This window comes from Mauremys reevesii, linkage group 5, assembly GCF_016161935.1.
Source record: "Mauremys reevesii isolate NIE-2019 linkage group 5, ASM1616193v1, whole genome shotgun sequence".
Lineage (NCBI taxonomy): Eukaryota > Metazoa > Chordata > Testudines > Geoemydidae > Mauremys > Mauremys reevesii.
Genome location: NC_052627.1, coordinates 132753580 through 132766983, shown reverse-complemented (window position 1 = coordinate 132766983; position 13404 = coordinate 132753580). Strand labels below are relative to the sequence as shown.

Here is a 13404-nt window from a genome sequence, read left to right as displayed (position 1 = left end):
CACACAAGGTCCAAACGTGTTCTCGTAAGTCCTAAAGTAAGGCTTAAGGCCCACCCTTAGTGTAAGTGCAAGGTGATCAAAGAGTGATCAGCTTCCAGCTGTCACTGCTGCTAAATTCAAACAATCCATTCATTTAACAAGGAAGATACATGTACAAGCCAATATTGTGGGGTTTGTGCATTTATTTTAATAAGGTGCAGCCCACAGCCTCCTGGCAAGCTGCCAGCATGGGGCTGAAAAGTTTAGGTGTCTCTAGAGTGTGTAAAGGAACATAGGATCTTACAGTAGGTAAGGCAGATATACATGAAGGCTATTTTTAACCCATCTGTTTTTCCAGAAACAAATATTTAACAAGGATGACAACAACAACAAAATTCTGTGCAGGTGCAATGGGAGAGTTTATTTTTAAAAGCCTGGCTGCAAACCTAGCATTTTCCAAAGGTAAAAAAGCCAAGTACAGTCAGGCAATCTGAGCCAAAGGCTCATCTCCACTAGGTCAAGGGGACAGAGATTTTATACTTAACCCAGATTTTATAGATTAATGTTGGATGAGAACTAGGTCAGGAAGAACCACTGAGCAGCACGTACAGCAAGCATCCTCTTTTCCCAACAAGTCAACTTTCTTTCTTTTTCTTCTTTAAAGATTGTTGTACATTTAATACAGAGTTTGTAGCCTTACAGTTTAGAGGATCCCAAACAATAGTGCAACACCAAACCTCAGAAAAAGTTAATTATCTTCCCCTCGAGTGTCACTTCTGGATGGGGTCTGAGTCATGTCCTGGATCCCTTCCACACCAGTCATACTCCAGTAAATTTGACATCTTTCCTGCTTTTTCTGGGATCTTCCCAATTTTGTCATGGTGATCCTGACTCCTACAAGCACCAGAGAAATCTGGAAAAAGTGCCAGTCCTACACAGCTGCTGGAGGAGAGTTTCAGGGAGAAACATTTTTTTAGTTTTTGCTGCCTGCTTTTCATCTTTATGGTTTTTATTAAAGTGGGAATGGATCTTTCATCTGTGGGGTTGGTTGACTTGCCTGAGACAGTCTCAGGTTTTTGCTTGTTCCATCTGTGTTGGTGATGGAGTCTACAGTCTCTCTTGAGTATGCATGTGTGTTCATGTGACTCTTGTAGGTCTTGGTGGCTCTGAGCAGAGGGAGAGATGTGTGCGGATTCTTCTGTGGTTGTATTGGAATTTCCTGTTTGGGGCAGACACTTATAGTTAGTGCTGGAGTGACTCCCTCTTGGGGGATATAGGCTCTCTCCTGAGCTTAAAGGTGTATGAAGAACTGTCCTTAGCATTTTTAAGTGGGCCTGTGAAATAATTTTCTCGCTCCCCCAGTGCAACTAATTCATGTCCAAAAAATGTTGACCACCAGGCACTGCATGGGGTTGAGATTTTTGGGGAAGATTTAATGAAATGATTCTTTGGGATGTATCCAAACTTTAACTGCCTCTACAAAAAGGGTGTATATAGGGGGAAGATCTTCAAGTTCCCCCATCAGCCTCTTACTGGAAGAGGCACAAAGCCTAGCTGGGAATGGGTGACAGGGGATGGATCACTTGATGATTACCTGTTCTGTTCATTCACTTTGGGGCACCTGGCATTGGCCACTGCTGGTAGACAGGAGACTGGGCTAGATGGACCTTTGGTCTGACCCAGTATGGCTTTCTTATGTTTTTATGCTTATATCAGAGTCTGTGCAAAGCTGCCAACAGTTAACATTTTTTTGCAAGGTACAAATTAGTTGGTGCCTAGCAACTTCCAGGTCTCCAACTCACCAGAGAGTTGTAGGTCCTTTAATATATTAACTCTTTACACAGCACTTTGCAAACATCAACATCATTAAATTGAATACCACTGAGACGTAAATGGTGTTCTCTTCATTTCACACATGGGGAAAATAAGACAGATGTTAAGCTCCAGTAAGAAGCGCTCACTAATTCCGGTGACTTTATGTCCGCTTGTATGTTGATGTCACTGTGTATTGACAGAGTGTTTTTTCTAATGGTACATGACATGGGGAAGAGAATAGGGACAATGAAATATATCTGAAAGGAGTCAGTATCCCCAAGCAGGTCATATCCAGAACAAAGCTGAGTATCTGCATGTGTGTGCAGAGTATGAAACTGTAAAGAGGAAAATTTCTCCACCCACACCCCCTAATAGAGAATGTCAGGAATGGAAAGGGAATGGGCTGGACCAATCTGTTTGTACAGATTCTGGGTAGAGTTGGGGAACCAATGGCATGGTCTCCTTTTTCCTCTAGAGAAGGAAGAGTTGAAAGTGGCAGGATTTTCTCTTTACCTCTCCGCTAATCTGTAGGGAAGGAAGAACTAGTAGGAGGCAACGATCTTCCCCAGGAGAGGGAGAATAGGGGAATTTGCTTGGCAGCTTTAGCCTGCATGATTAGTATGGCATATACCTCTGTGAGCTAGCTGGGTGATGTCAAGGCATGAGGTCTTTTATTATTATTATCTAGTATTTGTGTTACACAAGTGCCTAGTGGTCCAGGTCAGGACTCAGGTACCGTTTTGCTGGATACTGTAAATAAGAGTCCCTGTTCCAGAAATGACATGATGCAACAATCAGAAGAAAAAGACAATAGGGGATGATGGGATGACATGGCAACAGTCGAACTAGCATGCTTTGCATAAAACCAATAACCTCTTCTCTGCACCACCAGGCCTCTTTATCAGCTGTTTGTGCTTTCATGACATCATGACAGAGTAAGTCCTTAAGGAGTGATTTGAAGGAGGGCAGGGTAGTGTTTTTATGGATTTTGGCAGGGACCTTTTCCCATGCAAAATGGGCATCAGAGGAGAAAGCGGATTAATGGGCAATAAAGGCTGGCATAGTGAAGGTAGGGTTTAATGTTGCACTCGTATACTAGACCTGATAGGTAGAGGCCATAGTTAAGTGGTTTGGGGTGGGAGGGATAGCTCAGTGGTTTGAGCAGTGGCCTGCTAAACCCAGGGTTGTGAGCTCAATCCGTGAGGGGGCCACGTAGGGATCTGGGGCAAAAATCAGTACTTGGTCCTGCTAGTGAAGGCAGGGGGCTGGACTCAATGACCTTTCAGGGTCCCTTCCAGTTCTATGACATAGCTATATCTCCATATATAGTTAAGGGCCTTAAAGGTGAGACAAGACGCTTGTATTTGATGCAACGGTAAAGGGGCAGTGAACAGAAGCACAGACCAGTGATGTAGAAGAGCAGCCAAGCAGGAAGATTGTCCTAGTAAGCAGTGCTTTGAATGCAGTTCTGAGGGGGCTGGTTTTGGAGTGGTCAAGGCTAGAGAGGAAGATGATTACAGTAGTTGAGGTGCAGGGTGGGCCTAGACTAGACAGTTGCAGTCTAGACACACAGAAAAGGTCAGATATTTGAGACATAATGTAGGAAAAGGCAGCCAGGCTTAGACATAGTCTAGGTGTGTGGGTTGAGAGAGGGGCCAAGTCAGGTTACAGGCCTGTGGCATTGGGATTATGTTGGTGTGATGTCCATGGTGATAGAGAAAGGGGGCAGAAGCAAGGGCTTGGGACAGGGAGATCAAAATCTTAGTTAGGCCATGTTGAGCTTGGACAGTCAAGAAGCCAGGTCAGAAAGACAGGAGACTGAGATAGGCCATGAGCAGGGAGGTAAGGTTTGTGACTTGTCAGCATAAAGATGGAAGCCAAAGCCTTCCTTGTGGATTAGAGCACCTAGGAATAGGGTGTAGATGGAGAGAAGGGTTTTTGTCTTTGTGAGGTTAGTGGCTGAGCATCTGGGTCTTGTGTGGAAACAGTTCAGGCACTGGCTTCTGTGACTGCTCTTGCTCAGCACCTTTAGCTTGCTGGGCTAAAACCAAGGCACAGGTCTTTGGGAGGATTGTTGGCTCAGCATTTCTAAATTGCTGGGATGATCCCTAGGTAAAAGCACTTGTCACTCAGACTGCTGTACTGCTGTCAGGGGGCAGGCTACTGTGAGGTCAGTCGCTCACATGAGGTAAGTGGGTCAGCATCTTTAACTTGCTAGGCTGAAGTGAAGACTTGGGCCCCTTGTGAGGTCACTAGTTGAGCATCTCTAGCTTGCTTAGCTGATGTCAAGGCCCAGGGACTAATCTACTGTGAGCATACTGCCTCAGCATCTGTTGCTTGCTGGCTTGATTTCTAGGCATGGGCCTCTCTGCCATGTGGCCAGCTGAGCACCCATAGTTTGATGTTAAAGCACAGGTCTTTATGAGGTCTCTCGCACAGATCTTTGCAGTTGTAACTGGCTTACTGGAACCAGTGGATATTGACCCCCTACCACACATGACAGTGTGGAGGATTTCAACATCCCTGATTTCTCTGAGACACTGTTTGCTTCTAGGAAAATGTGGAAGGATTGCAACTACTTCCTCTACTTCTCTGCTACAATGAGCGACTCAGGTGCCTTTTTTTTTTTGGCCAAAAGTTTCATTTTTCATCAATGCTCATAGACTTAAAGGTCAGAAGGGACCATATACAGAGTCAATACAAACAAAAATTCATTTACTGACAATTAAGGTTGCACCAGGACATACCCTAGCTACTCCAAACCTTTAAAGCATAGAACTAAGGAATTACAGGGGGCTGGGAATGGATTGGGGAGTGGTGAGCGGGGCTGGAGCTGGTGGTGGTTTGTAGGCTGAGGGAGGTGACAGGGTTCTGCGGGTGAGGCTGGTTTAGTGGGGCTGAGAGCAGGACTGGGGGGGCTGGGGCTGAGGGAGGTGACAGGAATCTGGGAGTAGGACTGGGGGTGGTTTGGGGGGTGCTGGGGCTGAGGGAGGTGATGGAGACCTAGGGGCAGGTCTAGGGGGTGTTTTGGGGGAGCTGGGGGGGTGGAGCTGAGGAGGTGCTGGGAATCTGGTGGCAGGGCTGGGGTGGTTTGGGGATGCTGGGGGTGGGGCTGAGAGGTTGGGGGCTGAGGGAGGAGACGGAGGCAGGGCAATGGGGGTGTTTTGAGGGGCTGAGGGAGGTGACAGGGAGCTGGGGTGGGGCTAGGGGTTCTGCTTGGGGGCTGTGGGAGGTGAGGGGGTGGGGCAATGGGGATGTTTTGAGGGGCCGAGGAGATGAGGGGAGCTGGGGCGGGCTAGGAGTTCTGCTGGGGGCTGTGGGAGGTGAGGGGCGGGACAATGGGGTGTTTTGAGGGGCTGAGGGAGGTGATGGGGCAGGGCAATGGGGGTGTTTTGAGGGGCTGAGGAGGTGACGGGCAGGGCAATGGGGGTGTTTTGAGGGGCTGAGGGAGGTGACGGGGCAGGGCAATGGGGGTGTTTTGAGGGTCTGAGGGAGGTGACGGGGAGCTGGGGTGGGGCTAAGGGGTGTTTTGGGGGGGCTGTGGGAGGTGACGGGCGGCGGGGCAATGTGGGTGTTTTGGGGGGCTGAAGGAGATGATGGGGAGCTGGGGTGTTTTGAAGGGCTGAGGAGGTGATGGGGCAGGGCTAGGGGTGTTTTGGGGAGCTGGGGAGAGGATTGGGGTGCTGGGGGGGTGGAGCTGAGGGAGGTGCTGGGAGTCTGGTGGCAGGGCTGGGGGTGTTTTGGCGGATGCTGGGGGTGGGGCTGAGGGAGGTGATGGGGAGCTGGGGGGTGTTTTGAGGGGCTGAGGGCAGTGACGGGGAGCTGGGGCAGGGCCATGGGATTTTGCGGGGGGCTGTGGGAGGTGATGGGCGGCAGGGCAATGAGGGTGTTTTGGGGGCTGAGGAGGTGATGGGGCAGGGCTAAGGGGTGTTTTGGGGGCTGAAGGAGACGATGGGGAGCTGGGGGTGTTTTGGGGGCTGAGGAGGTGACGGGAGCTGGGGCGGGGCTAGGGGTTTTGCAGGGGCTGAGGAAGTGAGAGGGCAGGGAATGGGGGTGTTTTGGGGGCGGAGGGGGTGACGGGAGCTGGGGCAGGGCAATGGGGGTGTTTTGGGGGCTGAAGGAGATGATGGGGAGCTGGGGTGTTTTGGGGGCTGAGGAGGTGACGGGGGCAGGGCTAGGGGTGTTTTGGGGCTGAAGGAGATGATGGGGAGCTGGGGGTGTTTTGGGGGGCTGAGGGAGGTGACGGGGGCGGGGCTAGGGGGTGTTTTGGGGGGCGGGGGGGGGCTGCCAGGTTTGTGTGTCCCCCTCACCCTGGCTGTTGCCGGGCGGTACCATTGTCAGTAGCGGGGGTGTACGTGTCTCGGTTACTCCGCAGGGCAGGGCTGCGCCGCGCCGGGGAGGAGGCGGTGGCGGTATCGGGGAGACCTCGTTCCTGGTCCGGGTCTCCTCAATCCGGGCTGCGCGCGGAGAGCAGGCGTGCGATCCCCTCCCCCGAGCGGGCGGGGTGGTGCGGTCCGACTCTCGCCCCGCCCCCTCCCAGACTCCTGGGGCGAGGCGGCCCCAGCCCGGCTCCGCGCAGCGCCCCCTGCGCTCCGCACCCTCCCCGCGCGCACAATGGCTCTGGCGCCCAGGCCGTCGCTGCTGCTTCCCCCGCCCTCCGCCGCTCTGCGGAGGGGCCGCTCCAGGCCCCGCGGCGGCGCCGAGTCCGTCGTGAGGTAACGGCCTCGCCTGGGGTCTGAGCCGTGGGGGTGGGGCGCTGAGGGGGCGGGGCAGGGGTGTTGGGGGGTTCGGGGAGGGGCATCTGCCTCGGGCGGATGCGGGGCGTGGGGCGGTGGCGTGGGAGGACCGGGGGGCAGAGGCATAGGGGCAGGAACCGGGTGGGGGCAGAGGCATGGGGGGAAGGACCCTGGGGCCTGTGGAGTGGGGTGGTTAGGTGGGACTGGTGGGGCCATTATAGGCCTGGGGTGGTTAGGTGGAATGAGGGGATGTCGTAGGGGCTTGGGGTGTGGGGTTGGGGGAGGGGATTAGGAGGACAGGGTGGCCTGTGAGAAGGGGGGGCCTTGGGGTTGGTATAGCGGGATGGGCGAGAAGGGTGGTGGGCATGGTGGGGGGTTGAAATGGGGTGCGGACAGCGAGAACATGGGTGTGCGCTGGGGAGGGGTGGTGGTTCCCCTGGCTTTGTAGGCATTAGGTTGGCGACCTGCTGTTGTTGGGTTGCTAGGGCTCTGCCCATTTTTCTTTCCCGATTCCAGTTGCCTGGCTGAGAGAGAGCACGTGGGTGTGTTAAAACAGGGCTATTATTATAAAGTGTTTGATTATAAAGCACCATGAACAGGATGAGGTGCCTGAGGCCCTGAATAATTAAAAATGCAATATATGGCAGTAGTTAACTGCATAAAGTAGATAATAGAGTAACAGGCATCTAGCATATGCCACGTCCAAAATGCTACCACAAAATGTTTTGCAGAGATGTGAAAATTTAAAATGGCTAAATGTGTATTTTTTTGTAACGTCTTCCTCTTTTTCTAAACAAATGCGTAAAGTAGCCAAAAAGAGGACTGTTGGTCTTTAAGGGTATATGCCTGTGTGTTAAATCCTCCAAGGCTAGCTCAGAGAATGGTGGTCTTTCTGTTTGTTTGCAGTGTATTAAGAAAACTGTTGTGTGAAGGTTAAATTCTTCTTCCTGGTGTAGTGGGAAATTGAATTAGGCATGAGATATGGGGAGGAGAAAGGGGAATCTTATTCTTTGAAACTGCTTGTCCTTCAGCTGTTGGTGTTGATGTTTTAAAATTAATACTGCTTCATTTTTGTTTGAAAATGGAAAGTATATATTGTAAATTTTGAAATAACATGGTGTTCTTTTGAGTCCATATGGTTTAATTTTCATTTACTAAAAGAGAAAATGGTTTCTGTTCAAGCTTCTCTGCTCAGGGGAACAAGTGACCTTGGAATATGTGATCCTGTTTCAGGGCTGCCTGGAGAATTTCTGATTCCTTAGAAACATCTGTGAGTCTTGAGCTCCCCTAGCATATCCAGCCAGCATCTGTAACTCCTCCCACTAACATGCCAAATGTCATCTGCTAATTTTTTTTTTTTTTTGGCATTCCGTTTCACTTCATGCACTGTAACTGTTTCAATTCAAATGGGGAGGAAAAAAGTCTGTTTGCAATGAATACTCCCAGACTGCCAATAAGAATTGGGGTAGTTAATAGAAGTGACTTAAAAATAAAACAAAACAGTTCTGCTCCCCTAAACTCAAATGGAAAATTATTAGAGTATGTCATCATGGAGAAACATCCCAAGATAACTTTTCTTGGATCTCTTCCATGTGCTTCAGAATTTCTGGACTTCTGTAGGGTGCTTGGGAAATTGGCATTCATAACTGAAATCCTGGGCACTGTATCAGGAAAAGGGAATAAATAATCTTAAATTGTCTCGAATAAAACTTACTGAACACTTAACTGCTAAAAGAAGTCTTCCAAGAAGTGTGTCGTTTCAAAAATTGATGTATTGCTTGGTTCTTAATGAGATTTTGCTTTTGTGAAGGATAGAACGAGATTTAATTTAAAAAAATGCATGTGTTTTCACATAAATATGAAAGATAACATTGGGTAAAAAATAATCTCAGCTAACAATAGAAGTTAAATTTATTTGTTATAGAATTATAAATATCTCTCCACCCTTGTGTAACCATTGCAGAGCTATATACTTTATTTTACACACAAGGATAACACTGGTGATTTGTACTTTGTAATACAAGTTACTACTTCAGAGGTAGGAAAAATGTAAAGTCACTGTCTATTAAAGTGCTTCCATTTTGATCTTCAATAAGCTGTCATGGTGTTCCATTGACAGGTGAAATATTTAGACGAGAGATAGAGGTACTATTAAAGCAAAATTCTAAATAGGTCTCATAGCTTTCTTATATGGGAATCTTAGATAGGCGTTCAGTGGAAAATCCTCATGTTCAGTGCCCTTCATATAGTACCTTTTGAATATTCATTGAGGCGCACACTGACGTGTTTTTGCAGGAATTTTTCTGAGGCTGTGTGTTGAGAGTAGAGGGGTTAAGGGAATTGTCTCCAAATTTCTTGATGCTGAGGACATATTCCTGCTGAAGGTTTACATTGTGCATTGGTATAATTGTGCTGTTCTTTATGTATATTATGGAGGACAATATATATGTTGCATATGACACTCTCATTTTGAAAACACATTGAAAGGGGTGTTTTTCACTTCGAAAAGTTTTATGACTTTTCAAGTGGGTTGCCTCTCAAAAGTATTTGAAACCATTGTCCTGTGGACTAACAAAATTAGTTGAGCACGTCTTCCAAAGATGTAGAACGTTCAGGCAGGAGGGAAGCATGGTAGTGGATATGTTTGTTTTCAGCTAAGGCCTGGTCTATGTGCAGTATTTTGTACTAGTGCTTGGTTAGAGGTGTTTTGTTTTAACTGAAAGTGTTGCACTGGTACAACTCACAGTGTGCATGCTGTTATACTGGTATAAAGGTGCCTTGCCCAGATATAGTATCAGAGGGGTAGCCGTGTTAGTCTATAGACTAACAGATGTTTTGCAGCATGAGCTTTCGTGGGTGAATACCCATTTCTTCGGATGCTGCAAAACATCTGTTAGTCTATAAGGTGCCACAGGATTCTTTGCTGCTTGCCCAGATATAGCTTATTCCCATATGGAGGGAGAATAAACTATACATCTCTATAAGCAATTTCATACAGGTATTATTGTGTCCACAAAAGGTGTGGTGTTTTTTTTTTTTTTGGGTTAATTGCCTTAACTATACTGGGGTAGTTAGTTCTGGGGGAATTCTGCGCCACTGCATACGTGTAGAATTTATGTCCCCTGCAGATTTCTTTGTTTACCTGTAGAAAAATGACTTTCTGGTGGGGAAACAAAGGGAAGCCACAAGAGCGGTCCTGCGACCCTCCCCAGCAGTGTGTTTTGGGTGCCCAGGGCAGCCAGCAGAGAGGTAAATCACTGGGGGGCATGGGGTGGGACTGAGGAAGACCCAGCTCATGGCTCCTACTCTGTGCCAGTCTCAGCTGCTATTCCTGGCTGTGCTGGGGAGGGTGGGACTTCCTCTTCCCCTGCACGGCATCTGGGGCTGGATCAGACAACCTCTCCCCGATTTCTCTCCCAGCTGCAGGAAGCTCTGCAAACTTCCCCCTGCTTCCTGCACCCATCGCTCCTCAGCTGCAGGGGGAGGGATCACTGTACAGGAAGCTACTCCCCCATCTGCCCAACCCCCGTGCATCCAGATGCCTTCATACCCAGACCCTCCCACGGAGTCTCATCCCCCCCTGCACTCAGAACCCCTCCGATGAGCCCCACTCCCCCTGCACCTGGACCACCCTGGTGAGCCACCTGCATCCCCACCCCACCAAGCCCCAAACAGCTGCAGCTGGATCCCTACTCCACTCCCCTAGCATTTGGACCCCCCAGAGACCCCTGCTGAGCTCTATTTCCCCCCCCCCCCCGAGTCCCAACCACCTTCACCTGGACACTACCCACCCACATACCCTCTCCTCTTGGTCCAATTCACCCACACATGCGGCCCTCCACTCTGGTTTTTCTATGCATCAGTTGGCAAAAACAGTCTTGGTTCATTGGATGATACTTCTGCTAGCAAATGACACATGGTTCATCAGAATGAGAGTATTGATTGGTGTTTGGGGGCTGCAGTAGGAGGAGCCAGAGAGATCTGCATTTTTTTCAGCTGGCAATCTACTGTTGGACCACTGGCTGAGTACCAGCAAGAGAGCTCCGTGAGTTTAGTGAAAGGTATTGAACCCATATATTAACAGATGTTCAGATAAGTGGCGATTTTTTTTGAATGATCCACATTATTTTCTTAATCCATTTCTTCAGTGTGCTTCCTTTCCACAGCTTTGTCTCCATCTCGCACCTTCCCTTCATTAGTATAATTATGCTCAGGGTTTAATACTGGGGTAGTTAATAGGCAGACAGTGGGCCAAATCTAGACTGCCAGATGCTTTTGAATGGACCCCAAAATCTTTTATCTTTTTTTTTATTTTCTTCTCTGGAATCTGGACCTTGACTATACCTTGACCAAGAAATTTGGACCTTGACAAAAAATAGATTATCCCTGCTTTAGTATATTGTATCTTCCCTTAATTATCACCCGTTTATGTAAGAAAAAAAGTTTAATGTAAAGAATGCATTGTTTTGGTACATGATGAAAAAGCATGCATATAAGCCAATACTGCATTTGTTCAGAACAACAGTGCTGGGCTGTTGAAAGGTGCTATCCCTTTGTGTTCAGTGACCATTCACAAATATAGTACATTGCCCAAACTGTAGAAGTAGCATCACAAACTTAGTTGCTATTTATTTTGCTTCAAATGACATCTACGCTACTGTTCAGCCTTCAGAAGTCATTTGCCATTGCCATTTGACGTTTGCTGTTGTAACAGATAAAGACATGGCTTTGTCTCTGTAATCACTGACTGATTTAATTATCCTAGGAGCAAGAGAAACTTCACCAAGAATCACTGCAGAAACAACATTTGTGTGTGTGAGAGAAATAATATTTTACATTCCCTGTGTACAAACTATAAGAATAATTTGTTTTGCTTGGCCAGTGGCTGCTCTGTAAATTGGTTTCAGTAGTCCTACCGTAGCACTTCAGTGTAGACACTCACGGTAGAAGAGCAACCTTTCTGGTTGTAATACTCACTTGGCATATGCTTTCTTGTTATCTGCACCTGGGGAAAAGCTTCACGTGTACTTAAATCCTTCCATTATTATTGAGATTCTTGATTGTAGTAAAAACAAGCACCTGTTAGAATATGTCTGCCTGACATTTGTATTAGTAGCTCCAACTCTTGATTTGCCCACGCCCAACACATGTGCTGGACACTGTATTCGATATCTGTAGTCCACCTTCACAAAGCAATAACAATGACTTTGCTAACAGCAAGTGCAGCTTTTGCATGGGCAAACTGCCACTAACATTGGGCCAAAGTCCTCAAAGTAATAACTCAGTTGCTTTTAGGTCTGCAGATGTACCACGTCCTACTAATGTGGGTAGTTTTGGACCAGATGGTGCAACCTAATCCTAACCTACAGGCATTGACACTCTTGTGTCCTCTGGGCCCCAGTTAAGGAGAAGGTTGGGAGTGGGGGACATTCCATTCTTTAAGCAGCCAGATGTCATCCTTTATCAGTACTTCGGATATCAAAAGTGATAAACAGACTTTTGATGGAGGCATTTGTTTTGGTAGTCACTGTGTTGTCAGGAATTATGTGGCTGCTAAACTGACTCTGAGAATTCTTTGACAGTGTGGGGTTGCAATATGGGAGATTTTCCTAAGTCCCTGCTTCTACAGCTGAGAGGCTATGGCCTTACATATACTAACAAACTTCAACTGTAATTCACCATGAGTGCATCTCTATCGATGGTATTAGCGGTAGAAGCTGTGGTGTAGACAGGGCTCAAAAGAATTTTACCCACATATCTAAATGGGAAAGCCAGGCCTGAGCTCTGTTTGTGCTCCAGGTTCAATGGTTACAGCTGCTGCTCTTCTGGTGATTTAGAGAAGCAAAGCTGTCTAGTGTAAATGCAAGTACACAAACATGACCTCAGCATGGGGGGATGTGCTAAATCAGTGGTTCTCAGCCTTTCCAGACTACTGTACCCCTTTCAGGAGACTGAGGCCCGAGCCCCGCTGCCCACCTCATGGGGCCCCCTGTGGTGTGGGGCCCCAGGTAGTTGCCCTGCTTACCGCCCTCTTAATGCCAGCTCTGCAATTGTGACCCTTCTAAACCCATCCTGTGACCCCCTCCTCCCCCTGGGGCCTCACAACCCCCATGTTGAGAAATTCTGATCTAGATGAGTTGACATACCCCCAGGAGACTTTGTCGTAACCAGGGTCGAGAGCTACTGGGCTAGATGCCATTTTGAGGTAGGCCCTTCCAACCCTGTAGGTCTATTGTAAAACAGAATTCTGAGTGCTGGTGTATTTACTCTTAGAACAGTAGTGGTGGTCAGATGTGCTAAATTGCCGAGGGAGCCCCAAGCAACTTTTTTTTTTTTTTGAGCTCAAAACTTCATTAAACACTTGGAATAGGTGGTATAGACAGAGCTGGAGTAGCAAATATTACGAAGTGCAAGGAAAATATGAATCTAACAGACTTAAATCTCATGAACACAAAAAGCAAAAAAATGAATGGAATGTGGTCCTCTAAAACTGTGGTTTCCAAACTTGTTCCGCTGCTTGTTCAGGGAAAGCCCCAGGCAGGCTAGGCCGGTTTGTTTACCTGCCATGTCTGCAGGTTCGGCTGATCGCGGCTCCCAGTGGCCACGGTTCGCTGCTCCAGGCCAATGGGGGCTACGGGAAGCGGTGCAGGCTGAGGGATGTACTGGCCGCCGCTTCCAGCAGCTCTCAAAAGCAGCTCTGCAGAATGAGTAAGACATTGGATACTGAACTCTTAATGTGGCGAGTAATGTATTAAAGCTGGAAAGTTCAATTTCATCTGCTTTGTGTGACAGGCAGAATTATTATTATTATTATTATTTTTTTTGGAGCTCATTAGGAAAATAAACTATATACAAAGTTCAGAGAAAATATTGC

The 13404-nt window shown here is 47.9% G+C and overlaps 1 protein-coding gene across 3 annotated transcripts in view; it reads left to right on the top strand.

Moving 5' to 3' along the window:
• Nucleotides 1–2706: 2706 nt before the first annotated feature.
• DNAAF9 (dynein axonemal assembly factor 9) overlaps nucleotides 2707–13404 on the top strand; it is a 122824-nt gene continuing 112126 nt past the window's right edge. Inside the window, exon 1 of one of the 3 annotated variants that reach the window (XM_039540486.1) lies at nucleotides 2707–2729. In XM_039540486.1, the coding sequence (XP_039396420.1) occupies nucleotides 2722–2729 (8 nt within the window). In that variant the 5' untranslated portion in view covers nucleotides 2707–2721. Of the gene's footprint in view, nucleotides 2730–3962; nucleotides 3983–6280; nucleotides 6510–13404 lie in introns of those variants that run through there. The other 2 variants (XM_039540487.1, XM_039540485.1) reach the window with 2 other exon arrangements.